General features: G+C 51.5%; 1 protein-coding gene and 1 long non-coding RNA gene across 3 annotated transcripts in view; one reads left to right on the top strand and one right to left on the bottom strand.

The window, feature by feature from the left end:
- The window catches only part of SYNE3 (spectrin repeat containing nuclear envelope family member 3), a 90,121-nt gene that overhangs the window by 24,845 nt on the left and 50,196 nt on the right, over positions 1–15,080 (top strand). For both annotated transcript variants that reach the window (XM_031454269.2, XM_064486229.1), the window contains one exon: positions 13,462–13,619. In XM_031454269.2, coding sequence (XP_031310129.1) covers positions 13,476–13,619 — 144 coding nt within the window. In that variant the 5' untranslated portion in view covers positions 13,462–13,475. Of the gene's footprint in view, positions 1–13,461; positions 13,620–15,080 lie in introns of those variants that run through there.
- On the bottom strand, positions 1,331–11,474 carry LOC135321341 (uncharacterized). The gene is made up of 2 exons (XR_010381069.1): positions 11,354–11,474; positions 1,331–2,483 (listed from the first exon to the last, which is right to left on the bottom strand). It is a non-coding gene; the product is annotated as an uncharacterized LOC135321341 (long non-coding RNA).

Raw genomic sequence — 15,080 nt, 5'->3', positions numbered from 1 at the left:
CTGGCTGTTATACATTGTAACAAGGTAACATGGTACAATTAGCCCTCCAGTTGCCAGTCATTATAGTTCTGTGCATTTGAATAAAGCAGAGCTTCTCGGCAATGTCTGTTTTCCCTATTAACAGCTATGCTGTTAGCCAAAGTTCCAAGGTGAATCACATATGCCCCTTCTCTTCCGAACAATTTAAAGCTTCCCCGTCTTGGAGGGGATGCAGGTCAGGCGGTGATTCTTGTTCTCACTTGAACAACAGGGAGACTGGAGTTTGGGAGCCAGTTAGTGGCAGAGCCTGCACTGGAATCCATGCTCCCTAACCCCATTTTGGGGTCCGCTCTACCTGCAAACCATGGCCTGAAGGAAAGCTCTGGTTTGGGGCCTAATAGAGTCTGTGCTGATGCCTGCCCTTCCCCGATCCCTGCGTTCCTCAAGTTTCCCTGAACCTGCAGCATGTGTACACTAAGGACCAAATAAGGCTGGAGAGATGCTCCTTCTGGCTCCACAATTCTTCCTGTTAATAAAAAAGACTAGAACTAACCAGTATGAAGTACCTACTAAGTGCAGTGCCCATGGGGGTAACTATGATTATGTTTTCCAGATTTATCAGTTTGCTCACAAATATTTGTGAGCACCTACTATGTTGTCAGTATCTTGTTGATTTCCATCCCTGATGCTAGGAGAGCCCATGGCAGCCCCATGAGTTGTTGAGCAGACTTCCAGGTCCTTTTTGGGCCAGGGACCTGCAGGAACATGGAGTAAGGGCCCTATGGAACCTCTCTTGGGAGCTCAAAGAACCCCATGCATGTGTGAGGGACTTCATTCGTTTATCTGTTTTTACACACTCTTGGCTGTCGGTTCAAGGAGTCAGCTGGCAGCGCCATTGGAATTGGAGCAGGTTCCTGTTGGCTGAGTGTCTCCTCGTCACTCAGATCCTCACCCAGCTTCCAGCCAATGGGCCCAGCACTGAGCACACCAGTAGACTTAAAGTAGGAGGTGCCTGGGAAAGGCTGAGTGCAATCTGAAGCTTAGTAAATTGTCCTCAAGTACAAATGCAAAAGTCAATCTGATGGTTCACTGTTTGGGACTGCAAATTAAAACCACGATGAGTTATCCTTACCTGCCAGTTAGAAGGGCTAAAATTTAAAAAAACTGACCACAGAGGGGTGTATGGGAACTGGAACTCTCACACGCTGCTGTGTGTGAAAAGCGATGTGGCCACTTTGGAAAACAGTTTGGAAGTTTCTTAAAAATGTAAACATACACCTGTCACATGATTCAGCCACTCCACATTTAGGTATTTTTGCAAGGGAAAAGAAAACGTATGTCCACACAAAAGTGTTCAAAAGCAGTTTTATTTGTGATACCAACCAGTGGTCTCTGCATGCTATGGAATGCTACTCAGCGACAGAAAGATATGAGTCATTGATACAGGCAACAACATGGATGGATCTCAGTATAATTACACTGAGTGAAAGAAACCAGGACCCCCATCCCTCACCACAAAAGAAAAAAATATATATATATATACACCCTATATCATTCCATTTATGTAAAAACCTCCAGAAAATGTAAACTAATGCCTAATGACTAAGCACACCAGTGGTTGACTGGGACCGGGCGTGGGCAGGAGGGAGGGACCAGAAATGGGTCCAGGAAGCTTTGGGGTGAGGGACATGTTCATTATCTTGACTGGGGTGATGATGTTATGGGTATGTATGTGAAAACTTGTCAAATTGTGCTGTTGAAATGTGTTTCTTGTTCATCAATTTTACCCCCAATAAAGCTGTTAAAAATAGAAGCAATCCCATCCCCAATCAGTCAATACAATGAATCTGACCCTGCTGTCTTCAGAGTACGCGTTTGCGCCAACAGATATGAACAGAAAACACAAACAGTGCGGTCAGACTGCTGGGTCCCGTCCCGGACTGGCGGCTACTAGCCTTCCCTACTTCCCTAAACCCAGTTTTCTCACTGTGAAATGGAACTGGTATGGTACCTCCCTCCTAGGTTGGTTGGGAGGAGAAAATGGGGAAATCCAGAGTGTTTAGTAAACAGGCAGTGAGTTTACAGGCAACGTGCACAGGGCCCCGTGGGGACCAGGGAAGGGACGGGTCATTTCTGTGGGTGAGAAGGGAGCTGGAAAGGTTTCCCCTCTGAGTGGCTGTGAACTGAATCTTGAAAGAACAGGGAAGAATCTTCTAGAAGGAGATGTAGTTGCAGGGGTGGGGGGTACTTCCCAGGCAGAACTAAGCTGGGGAGGCAGCACACAGACTCTAAGCTTCTAGAAACTTCTGGCAGTGTGGTGCAGCTGGCACGCTGGGATCAGAAGCACCCTGCTAAGTTAGGGCTGTCTGCTGGGTGGGAGCCTCATCCTTGAAGGTCCCCGAGGCGTGGTGGCTTCATTCTCCAGGCCAGAGTTCCTCAAATTGAGATATGAAGAAGTTACCTCCAGAGATGATGTGTTCTAAGGGAAGTTTTGAAATTTGTACCTAACACAAAAACAAACAAAAATTTAATGCAATGCTTTTGAATTGAAAGACATTTTCATCTAAGTAGAAAGCGCTCATTTCCGAAGCCCTCGATAGGAGTGGTTGTGAGCATGTGTTATTGTGCAGCTGTAATGTTCTTTTAAAAAGGTCTGTTCACGCATCATTCAGGTTTGAGGCCACAGGAGGGACGTGGTCACTGTTGTTGAGCTTGCTCCCTTGGGCTGTGGTGTAGACGGTCCAGGGAGGGGGCGCTGGTTCCGTGGGAAATGCTGAGGAAGGTAGGGCAGGCCAGGTGACTTCAGAGATGACTGTTGGAATCGCCCCTCTGCGGGGAAGATTCCTACCTAGGGAGAAGGTGTGCGGCGCTGGGGGCCTGGCATGTGCCTCTGATTCCCAGGGCCAGACAGAGGCCTGGAGGGAGAGGCATGGGGACATCTGTCACTGCCATGCTGTCATGGATGCTGTTGTTGGTCACTGGAAGAGGAAGGTGAGGGCAGCCCAGGGACGAGGGGCCAACATCCCGTCCTGGAAGCTCCACCCCATTGGCCAGATCTTCTCCAGGGAGGGGCTTTGGAGGCTGGAGCAGGACCCGGGATGGGCCTTGCGGCAGGCCAGATGGAGCACTCTCTGATGGGACAGGACCTTGGAGGTTTCATCTACAGAGCACTTAGGAGTGTGCCTGGTGTTTCCACTGCCGAGGTATGGGGTTGGGCCACGACCCATAGTGTGAAAAACCCAAACCGACGTAAAGCTAGCGAGGCCAGCTGGGCAGCATTGACTGGCCTGCCCCGCCTCACCCCTGCGGCCTGTGGCACTCAGCGTCCCAGCCAGGCCCGGACTAGTCCCCTGTCGCCCTGCCCATCGCTGCTCTCTGACCCGCAAATGAAGGCCATTCCCTGCCTGTGCAACCTCTGACTGCCCCTGGCCACACCGCCAGCAACCGGCTCGGACTACTGGCCAGGGCTACCCACAGGATGCGCCTCAGGTTTGCGGCCTCTGATTGGCTGCCCTCCCAGCAGCCTGAACCAATCACGCTTGGGTCCGAGGAGCTGAGGCCCCACCCTCAGAGCCTCCTGCCTTGCCCCAGGGATGCCTCTCCTCTCCGGGCAGTGGGCCTTCTGCCCCCGTCCCTCCCCTCCACCCACCTCCCCCGGCATTCTCTCATAGTTGCCCTGTGCATTCTCTCCCCTCCCAGACATTATATTTGACCGTACATTGCAAGGCCAGCCTTTCCCGGGTGGACATTCTCCCATCCTCTACAATGTGCCTTTTGATGAAAAGCTTGGGTTTCATTACTTTCAGAGTGATTGGAAATGCTGTTTTATAGTCAGTTATCTGGTTAGGAGGTGGGCCAGAGAGCAGGGGTTTTCACTACAAATACCATTTATCCGTGATGGCAGAGCTGATTGAGAATCACTCTCAAAGCACTTGTCATGAAAGCAGTCATTGGCCTGTCCCCTTTGTGGCCGGAATTGTAAAGTGGACCCCACAACACTGTTACTAAGTGGGGTTCCTTATTATAAATATTTACAAGCCTGTGGACTGAGGGTGGGTTGTGGCGCCCTGCAGCCTGTGTGATTTTGGTTCTGTCCCTTAATCTCTCCAAGCCTGTGGTTGCCTCTGATGGGGTGAAGCTCGGTAATTGTTCCCAAACTCTATATCTAGCTACCTTGGAAGGTTGCTGTAAGATAAATAAGATAGCGTGAGAGTTCTGGGGCAATGACCAATTAAGATGCTGCTGAGAGTTCCTGTCCCTGCTTCTTTTTTTTTTTTAACAGTAAGTTTGTGGTTTCAGTTTTTTTTTTAAATTGAAGTATAGTTGATTTACAATGTGTTAATTTCTGGGGTGCAGCATAGTGATTCAGTTTTTCATATATATATATATATATATATATATATATATATATATATATATATATATATATTCTTTTTCATTATAGGTTATTACGAGCTATTGAATATAGTTCCCTGTGCTAGACAGTAGGACCTTGTTGTTCATCTCTTTTGCATGTAGTAGTTTGTATCTGCTCTCTCCAAACTCCTGTCCCTGCTTTTCACACACTTTGCTGTCAGAATCACCTTCTGCAAATGCCAGATAAGAGAGAAACACCGAGGGCCATCCCTGTGCTCTGAAGGATGCTCTGAGTCATGGCCTATCCACAGTATTGTCTGCAATAAGTAAACAAAAAAGGAGCTCCCAGAATCCATTTGGAATAGGCCTTGGGATTAAAACCAGCTGCCCGCTCATCCCTGCAATTCCATCTGCGTATATGAGAGCAGCGGGAAGGAGTAAGGGTGGAACTGTGTGTGGCGGGGCAAGAATGAGTCACAGGAAAGGCGAGTGTGTCACGGGAAAGGGAGTATGCCCTGTGCCAGGGCTCTGGGTCAGTTTGCAGTGGGGGCCCCGGCCAGGTTGACAGAGTAGGCACACCAGGCTGTTTATAGGTCCTCCCATGGGAGCTGGGGTTTTCTCAGGTCTGAATCCTGAAACCTTCTGGGTTCCAGAGCAAAATGCCAGAGGCCAGCTGGGTTGGCAGGGGGCTGGGATGGCTGGACAGCGTATGACTGAGGCTGCCTGGGAGCTGGGGCCTCAGTTTAGTGTCTCCAATTCTAGATTCTTGAGCTGAGGACCACCAGATTTATACCCTGCAGTCACCTTCCTGGAGCTTAGATGCTCATAGAAGACGACCCACAGAAGGCTGGCTGCCCCAGGCTCCTGCATTGTATAGACTGCTCTCAGTAGGGTTCCGGGGGGTACAGGCAGAGGCATGGAAGCCAGGTAGCAGTGTGTCTAAGAGCAAAAGCCCTGGACTCAGGCCATCCTGGGTTCAAGTCCTGCCCCACTATTTAACATCCCTCTGACTTTGGGCAGTGTTCTTAGTATCAGTGGTCCTCAGCTGGGTCTTTGTGGATAAATGAGTTAATAGCTAAGCCCTTTATTATAGAGTCAGGACTGTACAGAATGCCAGATACATGTGGGCTGTTATAATGATTATTGTCCATCCTTTTGTTTTTTTTGATTATTGTCCATCCTGAATCCACCACTTTCTGACAGGATATTTGCCTCACTGAATCTCAGTTTCCATCTTTGTCAAATGATACTAACATCAACCATATAATAGTCACCACTGAGCCTGACTTTGCCCCTCTCTGTGCTTGGGAGGGGTTTGGTGTCATGTTTTCGACACGCCCCCTAATGGGATTTGGTTGCATCCTAATAAGCAAGATGCTTGGAGCCTCTGGATCACTGAATGGCATGCGATATTACCGTATTTGCACATCCCTAGAGAATTTTCAAAATTGCTGTTATGGTGTTGGAGGGATGGAAGCAGGGGGCTTGTCCCAACTTGGTCGTCATGGGGTGTCCACCCCTCACCGGTGGCACCACAGAGCCAAACAGGGGCCTCTCTCTGCAGCCTCAGTTTCGCAGGCCCAGGAAGGGGAAGGGAGAGGAGGGAGGGCTCTAATCTCATTGGCCCCCAGGACACAGAGCTCTGAGCTCTAGTTTGCTTCCCAGTAGATGGCCAGCGTCAGGCTATTTTGTTGGCACCAGCACCTTGTCCTTTGTCCTGCAAGGCTGACCAAGTTGCGGCTTGGCCAGTTGCATAGGCAGCCTGGAATCAGGGCAAAGGGACCTGGTGTCCTTTCCTATCTCCAGATGGGCAGCCTGTGCAGCCCTGGCCTGGGGGATCTCCTTCCTTCCCATCCCCTGGGTCACTGGAGGGCTGGCCCCTGTGGGCTGCGTCACTCCGCCTCCCCTGTGCTGGCCAGGGGATTTTTCCCACGGACAGCCTCTCCGCCCTGGCTGGGGTTGGGCCTCCTCTGGGACTCTAGCTCCTGCTGCTCAGAGCCTCCCAGGCCATGTCTGGTCACATCACCTTCTGCCTCGTTGGGGGAGGGGCTGATCTCTGGGTTCTCTTTTGTCTCCTGGCAGCTTCACCCCGTATAGCCAGGTCCCTCTGGTTTGTAGCTGGACTCAACATGGACTCACTCTGGCTGGTTGGACCCTGTGCAGTCAGAGTCGCTCTCCTCCCCGAGGTAGTTCTGCCGGATTCCCCAGTGTGCGGTGGAGTCGGGCTTGGTTTGGGAGGCAGTGTGGTCTCGGGAGGTAAGCACAGGCTTTGGAATCCGACAGAACAAGGTTCAAGTCTTAGTGCTGCCCCAATGGCCCTGTGCCCCGGACTGGTTACTCCAGCCTCAGGGTTCTTGTCTGTGATGGGGGAAGGTGACAGCATCCCTGCCCGCTGAGCACCTGTTCCTGCGTGGGTGCCCCATGATCGCCCCAGATTCTCTGAGGAAGGTGCTGGTGGGGGAAGGAAGCTCTTTTGAGGTCCCCTAACTAATTGGCCAAAGCTCTCAGCCCGAGCAGAGGCCCCGCTGCTCTGCCACCTCCTGTGTGACCGACCTCTCAGCTCGGGGACGCCACAAGGACTGAAGGGACGACTTGTAGACAAGTGCTGAGCATGACATAGTCCTGTCATCACTGCAGAAACCTCAGTGCCCTTCCCTCTCTTCTCTGGCTGGCTCTTTTTTTTTTTTTTTTTGGTCTCTATCACAGTTTCCAGCACCCTCTGTCCACCACACACTTCTTTATAGTGTTTCTGTCTCTTCGTTCACCCTGAGCCTTCCCGTGACTCTGACTAAGCTCTTCCCCTTTGACACAAAGGCTTAGGCCTGGAGCTCAGATCCTGGAAGCTTCTCGACCTCCCTCGAAGTACAGCCTCACAGTCCACTCCTGGAGAAGCCGTGTCCCCAGCCATGCCCACGGGTCTTGCCCGCCTCCTTGGATGCATCAGTCTCATGGGGTGATGACTTTCGAACCAGGTTCTACCTGAGTGCATGTTCTGTCTTGAGTCCGATCCTCTGCTCCATCGTCTGCCCTGACCCTGCTTGTCTGTCGTCAGGGAAAAAAACTCATTTCTCTTTCAGTTATATTTTGTGATAACCACATGGGATGCTGAAAACCGAGGCTGTTTCCTTTCTAACCGTCTCCTCCGGCAGACTGGCGCCGCCAGCCTGAATCAGAAAGGGCCTGCATCTCTCTCTGGTTCCCTGGGGACAGCCCAGAGACACACCCAGAGCCCCATTCCCTTGCTGCCTCCAGCCACACCCCAGGGCTGCTTCCCAAGAAGGGACTTAGAAATGGAAACAGCTTTATGAAAAATGCCTCAGCACTTTTTTTTTTTTTTTTTGGCCAAAATGTTTGAAAAATGCACGGTTCCATTTTTTTAAATCCTAGGTCCGTTCAACCAATCCTGGAAGGACAAATAAACTTGCCAAACATGAGAATTCCCCCCTCCCTCCCAGAGAGGCCTACTTGTCCTGCTCACCCCCACAGCCTTCTCTTGTGGTCCTCAGCCTCGGGCAGCTGCCCAACTGGGCACTGACCACATCTCCAACCGCCTCCACCCACTGCCTGGTGAGGGCTTCCCTCTGCCCCCACTCCAGCCAGGGTGACCCGCCTGAAGCTTAGAAATAGTCTTGTCACCGGAACTGAACACTCGCTGGCTCCCTACTGCCCCTAGGGTCTGACCGAGCCTCCTGGACAAGGCTCTGAGGCTCTGCTCTGGTCCTTCCCCTCCCCGTCCAACTTCTTTTATTGCCTCCCCCTCTTCCCATCCCCCAGCATGCCCAGTGCCTCCCACTCAGCCTGTGCCCCCCTCTCCCAAACTCACTTTGGCCCCTCTCACTGGACACAGAGCCCCACAGGCCAGAGCCCCTGGTTCATCTCTGAATCCTCAGGCCCCTGCAGCTGTCGGGATGCACAAATGCCTTAGTCCCTGGCCAGTAACCCCCATTCTACCCCACAGCCAGCCTGGGATGGTGTGAGAGCTGCCATCTGGATGTAGGTTCCTAAGGAAGGAAAGCCTTCCTCCTGACACCTGAGGAATTTGGGGTAAAAAGCTTCCAGGTATGGGGTGTGTTCCAGGCACTGGGTGGGAGGTTTTCCATTAATCAACCCTCGGTGTTGTCCCCATGCTGTGGTCTGAATGTTTACACCCCCCCCAAATTTGCGTGTTGAAATTCTAACCCCCAATATGATGGTGTTAGGAGTTAGGGTGTCTGGGGGGTGATTAGAACGTGAGGGTGGAGCCCTCGTGAATGGGATTAGTGCCCTTATAAAAGAGACCCCACAGGGCTCCCCACACCCTTCCTCCACCTCCATTTGTATGAAGATACAGTGAGAAGTCTGCGACCAGGAAGAGGGCCCTCACCTGAGCACCCTGGTGCCCTGATCTCAGACCTCCAGCCTCTAGAGCTGTGAGAAGTAAATCCCTGATGTTTGTAAGCTACCCCATCAGTGATATTTCCTTATAGCAGCTAAATGGACTAAGACACCCCATTTCCAGGTGAGGAGATGGGGGCTCAGAGAAGTTAAGTGACTGGCCGGATGTCACACAGCTAGTAAATAGTGGGGCCAGGGCCAATTATTGGTCTTTCTGGCTTCAACATCTGTTCAATGGGCACATGCCGGTGGGTCACAGAGCCAGTTAGCATTCCCTTCTGGGGCTCCCTGCAGCTGCTGGTTGCAGCCTTGGACCCTCTAAAACTGGAGTCGGCAAACTGTAGTCCACAGGCCACATTGGGCTAGTGGTCTATTTTGGTGCTGCCAGTGAATGTGTGTTTCTTTCTTTCTTTCTTTCTTATTTTTAGTGGAGGTACTGGGGATTGAACCCAGGACCTCCTGCACGCTAAGCATGCACTCTACCACTGAGCTATACCCTCCCCTCTTGGTACTGCCCGTGAATGTGGAATGGGTCTTACATTTTTTAAGGGCTGTGAAATTAAAAAGGAATATGCAGTAAAGACTGTATGTGGCCTGCAAAGTCTAAAGATATTTACTAACTTACCCTGTACGAAAAAATGTGCCCTCCTGCTAATGTAAAAGATTCTCAGGAGCATCTCCTTTGGAGATAGCATGGAGGGTAATTACACATGGCCCTGGGAGGCCACTCACCTCGGCCTGCCTTAGAGGGGCCACGATGCTGGAAGGACCCGGACCAGGCTGATGGTCTGAGTGCGGAGGCTGGTCCCTAGGTCCAGCTCAGGGCCGGGCTTGGCATGGCTCACGGAGATCTCAGTAATATGGACCTTCTCAACCTGCAACCTCAAAGACCCTCAGAGACCCTCTGTTTAATTCTCACAGTGTGCAGAGGAGAGACGAAGCCCAGAGAGGCAGAAGGACTTGCTCAGGGTGAATGTGCAGATTTCCAGCACAGGGATCTTTCCCCCACTGTCCCTGTCTCATTTTGGAAGGCTGCCCACCTTGCTCAACCTAGTCCTGCAGGTCTGCTCCTGGGCTTGTTCGTTCCTTCAGTCGGCATTAATGAAAGGCTGATAGCCAGGATCGCCAGCGCTGTGGTGCGGGGGTCAAGGTCCTAAGGCAGCGAGAGGGGAGGTAGGCCTGCACAGAAGAGGTGGTTGGTGGTCACAGGCTCTGGGGTGCCACACTGGGTGGCAGTGCTTGGGGGAGGGGACGTGCTTCTAGCAGAGGGAACAGAGATCATGGCCTTGGCTGCGTCAGAGAGGAGGCTGCATGCTTAGAACGGCACCTCTGTCCTGGGGTTGGCTGTGGAGCCGTGGGAAGAAACAAGACTGGAAACAGGGTCAGGCTCCGGGCTTAGGGGCCTGTTAGAAGATGATGCTGTGACAGGGTGATGGCCAGCTGGATTTGGGTTTAGAAAGCCCCCTCTGGCTGCTGCCTGGCGGAGGGAAGGGAGGAGGCCCAGAAGCTTATTGGACACAGAGGAAGTCCATGAGCTTTCAGTGAGGGATTCTAAGGAGGGATACCTTCCTGGTCCTTAAATCAGTCGTGAGCGAGCTTTTCTTGAGCTGATCATTTGCTTTTAAACTTGTGTAAGGAAACAGGCTCTCCTTTCCGCTGGCCATTAGCAGGGTTAGAGCAGGATTCTCAGCCAGGTCCATGGACTGACAGGGAGCTACAGATAGAATTTAGGGGCCCATGAATTTGGATTGAAAACCTACTATATTCTTATTGCTACTGACCTCTAACTGATGGCAATTTCTTCCATGATGCAGGCGGCAAAACCAAGACAAAGCCCACTCTGCCATTGGCCGTGGCTGTAACTTTGTCACGTGTATTTTTATGTTGCCTCGACATGTAGTTTATGCCCATCACTATTTCAAAATTCTGATAGCTGTTAGACCTATTGGTATAGGTGCTAATAAGAAAGTGTGTGTCTTATTAACTCAGTTTTTAGTATTTTGATAACTAGGTTTAAATATGCTTGGTTTCCTTTGTAATCCTTGCATTTTATTCTCAGCCTTTAAAGCCTTCATTCCAAAAAGGGGTCTGTGGTGAAACCACTCCCTGCCTCACATCCCCCACCCTGGCTCACCGCTCACCCATCTGCAGCCCACCTGCCGCTCACCCACCTGCAGCCCGCACACGTCTTCAGTGTGTAGCTTCTCTTCTGGGGGCTTCTTAAGGCAGGGGTGGTGCCCGCTCCTTTGCTGCTGGGGTTGTAGCCTCAGGCCTAGCTAGGAGCGGGTGCTTAATTTCTGTGGGTTTCACTGAACGGGAACCAAGCGGTTTGGCAGAACAGGCCAAGAGGCCCCGTCTCTCTCTCTCTCTCTTTTTTTGAGTGATAAATTCTTTTTATTACATAATTTGTAGTAGTCGTGTTCTATCAACAAGGTCAACAGAAACTTGTAAATATTCTGCTACATAACACACCATACCTACATATTCCCAGTCTCCTAAACTCTGCCTGCAACCTCACCAAGCCCACAGGGAGTGACCCCGCATTTGAGATGAGAAGTCCCCCAACCAAGGCCGATCTGTGGGTCTGAGGCCCACCTGAGCCTCGACCCACGCCACTGGACCCCTTGTGCCCCACTCAGCGTACCTCAGGGTCTCCAAACCACCACGCCTGACGTGCCCTGGCCATTTCCAGCTGGAAAAAGGCTTCTCCAAAACCTTGCTGCCTTTTGGTGCTTAGAGCCTTCCCCGCATCATGTCATCTGAAACCCTGGGAGCTGGTTTCTGCTCCTCCCCTTCATTGCTTTGTAAAAATAAAAGCTGAGCTTTTGGAAGCCAATCAAGTCACACACTAGACAAGAGATTAAAGCCACAATGAACCAATTTAAACGCCTGCACATTCTAATATGCTTTTCAAACGAGGCATTCAAAGGCAGGGAGTGGCTGCAGGGAGTGAATTAAATTGTTAGTAAAAAAAAAATCAAAACAGCTCTGGAAGGAAAACAACACATTGGGAGAGTGAGCTCTGAGCCCAGGTCCCAGAGGGCAGCCCACCCTGGGTCGCCCACTCCCTTCGCCGCAGCCCATGTCGTCCGTCTGGTGGCTGAGTCTGCCCAGGGCAGGGCCTGGGGAGGAAGGGGCTGGGGATGCCCAGATGCCCAGTTAATGCTTGTTGAATAACCAACTGGTGATTGAGAAGGAATGGCCAACAAACAGTTCAGTTAAGAAATTATTATTGTTTTTTTCTTAAAGTAATGATTGCCTCTTCTGGAAAATTCACAGACTGCTTAAGAGGAAAAATCAGGAAACAGAAAAACTTCCAACTGTAGTTCCACTAACCAGACAACCGTACTTAACCACGTGGCCTTCAAGGACCTCAGGCCAGGAAACGAGAGGCCTGAGGTCGCATGGAATGCGGCTTCAGCCACTTCTGCCCACACCTCTCTTTCCAACGCAGTCCCAAGAGAATTATAATGGCGAGAGGATCAGAGGTTTTTAGTGGCTGTTTTGCTTTGTTTTTTTATTCGTCGTAGAGATGTGACTACCAAGGGTAAATTTTGTTGCATTTTTTGGCATTATCATTATAGCCTGAGAATTCTTCATCACAAATTCATCTCAGGCATCCTTTTTGTTGGCTGCACAGTATTCTAAAGTGCAAGTGTGTGATACTTTATTTCCTATTATTGGGCATTTGGGTTGTTTCTAGTTTCATTTTGTTTTGCCATTTTAACTAATGCTGTGGCTGGTTTTGGGCGCATCAAACTTTATACCAATCCTGGGCTATTTCAACATTTGCAGAGGACTTACTCTGCACAAGGCATTGTGGGAGACTGGAGGATAAGCTGGATCCAGCCCCTCCACCTAAGGTGCAGATATAAATAACTTTAATCCAAAGTAGGTTATAGTTGCCGTAAGCGGACAACTAGAGCTGGAATACAGAAGGGTTTGTCCTGGGCTTAATGGGATTTTAAGAAAGTTACAGGAGAAAATCTGAGACTTTGCATCCACAGCTAAAAGGTAAGGGTAAGAGAGGAGGGACGGGACAGCAAAGGGGTTGGTTTAGCAGGGAGAACTATGCCAGGAGGCAGGCATCGCCAAAGGCAGTGTGTCTCATCTCAAAGGCTAAGTCAGTTGACTGCTGTTGGCACCCAGGAAGTAGGTGGTGCGTAGCTCAGTCCAAACACTTAGCAGTAACTGCCTGGACCCAGGTTGATGGAGTAGTGACAAGACACCAGGTTAACGGCGGTCCCCAGCCTGAGATGTTAATTTCAAGTGAGGCGCAGGGGCTGACGTCAGCTTGGCTGATGCCAAATATTGTGTTTCTTAGGATCCATTTAGATCAAGATTCAGTATCCGTCACAGACATCTCAGACTGTGTGTTCTGGGACCCGCTGTTGGAGAGATTTCAAACCAAAGAGACAGATGAGAGTTGCCCCCAAGTCCCAAGGTAGCGTCAGAGGGGAGCAGGGAAGTGACACAAAGAGACTCTGCCAACCCAGCACCCTGGGCCGCTCTCCCTGCCCAGCGACCGGAGAGGCCAGACCTGTCTTCCTCGCTGCCCACTTCCAGTCCTTTGGCTCTTTGACAAGCACGGTCGCCTCTGGCTGTGTCACCTAAGTCGGAGCATCAGAGCACCGGGAGTCCCAGGCCAGGCTCTGCCACTCTTGCCACCCCATCCGCCGGCCTGGGGCCTCTCCCCAGCCGCCACCCTGCATTCTCGCCAGCCCGCCTGATCTCATGCGGCCCTGTCTTCAGCCCCCGCAGGTGCCATGACTCAGCAGCCCCAGGAGGGCTTCGACAGGAGCGTGGAGGACGCCCGGGAGTGGATGAAGGCTGTGCAGGAGCGGCTGCAGGTCAATGACAACACCCAGGGGCCCCGCGCGGCCCTGGAGGCCAGGCTGCGGGAGACGGAGGTACGCACAGGCCTGGCTTTGAAAGCCCATGGCCTTGGCCGTGTCCCTCTCAGGCCTCAGGTTTCCCAGCTGTTCGAGTGCGGAAGTGGGCTAGACCAGTGTTTCTCAAACTTCGATGCCTTTGACTTTCCTGGGGCGTAAGTGCAGGTTCTGAGGCAGGAGGTGGGGGTGGGCCCGAGATGGTCATTTCTGACTCGCTCCCAGTGATGCTGCTGCTGTGGATCCTAGGACCACACTTTTATATGAGGGTCTAGAGCCCACCCTCGACTCTCCCATCCTGGAAGCCACCCTGCAGCCAAGTGGGTGCCCATCCCCAGCTGGCCCAGGCCCTGCTTCCTGCCCCTCTTCTGCTTCCATGTGGCTGAGGTCCCTGCCCTGGCTTTTCCAGGACTGGAGTCTGGCTCTGCCCGCACCTGGCACAAGGCAGAGGCTCAGTGCCACCCTGACCAGATGGACTGATGCCCAGTGCCTGGTGCCGCATCGTGGTGCCCTGTCTGAGGGCATCTGTCCAGGGCAGGAGCAAGGGGCACGAGCACTGGACTAAGAGTCAGAGACCTGGGTTAGAGTTTGCATGCTGATGCTCAAGTGCTGTGTGACCTCATCCAAGTCCCTGTCCCTCTCCGGGCCTCGGTTTCCCATCTGTAAGTAAAGCAGTTGACTTAAGGTCTTTCTTGGGTCATATGTATTGGGATAGTCCACGATTCTTATTTCTCACCTCACAGTGGTTGCTTTATTTAAGGGGAGTCTTACCCCCTCCTGCAAAACTGACCCCCTGACAGGCTAAAAGCAGAGTTGACCACACACCCAGTCCCCTGTGTGTAGTTTTTTGTTTTTTGAGCTGTCTTATTGATTTTGCACTTTTTATGTGTGTTTTTTGGGGGAGGGTAATTTGATTGATTGATTGAATGATTGATGGATGGATGGATGGATGGAGGTCTGGGGATTGAACCCAGGACGTCGTGCATGCTAACCACACGCTCTACCACTGAGCTGTATCCTCGCCACCACTGATTTTGCACATTTCATTGAAAATAGAGAATGTTCTTTTTAGAAGCGACAGCTAAACTTAGGAATTTATGTCACCTTTTCAGGGCCAATGGTTTGTGTCACCACACATTATGAGGGCAGATCCATGGTCTGCATATTACAAATGGAGAAACTGAGTCTTGGAGTAGTCATGTGACTTGTCCAAGTTGAAAAGTTCTTTGGGTAGGACATTCCACCCTGGAACCCCCGGCTTCTGACTTCTCATCAGATGAGTGTCAGCTTCCCTGATGTCGTGTGCGTCTGTAAGAGTGTGCCTGCCAGGGTCAGGGAGCCGCGTGTTCTGGTTTCTCAGGCATCCTGTTTAGTAGCACAGCCCACTGGACTAGAGAGAGGCTTTGGAGTCTGGACATCCTGGGTTCAAATTCCAGCTCTGCTTCCTCCTGGCCGTGTGACCCTGCTGGGCCTCCATTTGCT

The sequence above is a fragment of the Camelus dromedarius genome, chromosome 5 (assembly GCF_036321535.1).
Source record: "Camelus dromedarius isolate mCamDro1 chromosome 5, mCamDro1.pat, whole genome shotgun sequence".
NCBI classification, from domain to species: Eukaryota; Metazoa; Chordata; class Mammalia; order Artiodactyla; family Camelidae; genus Camelus; species Camelus dromedarius.
Note: the sequence above shows the minus strand (reverse complement) of the source record. Positions and strands in the feature narration are given on the sequence as shown.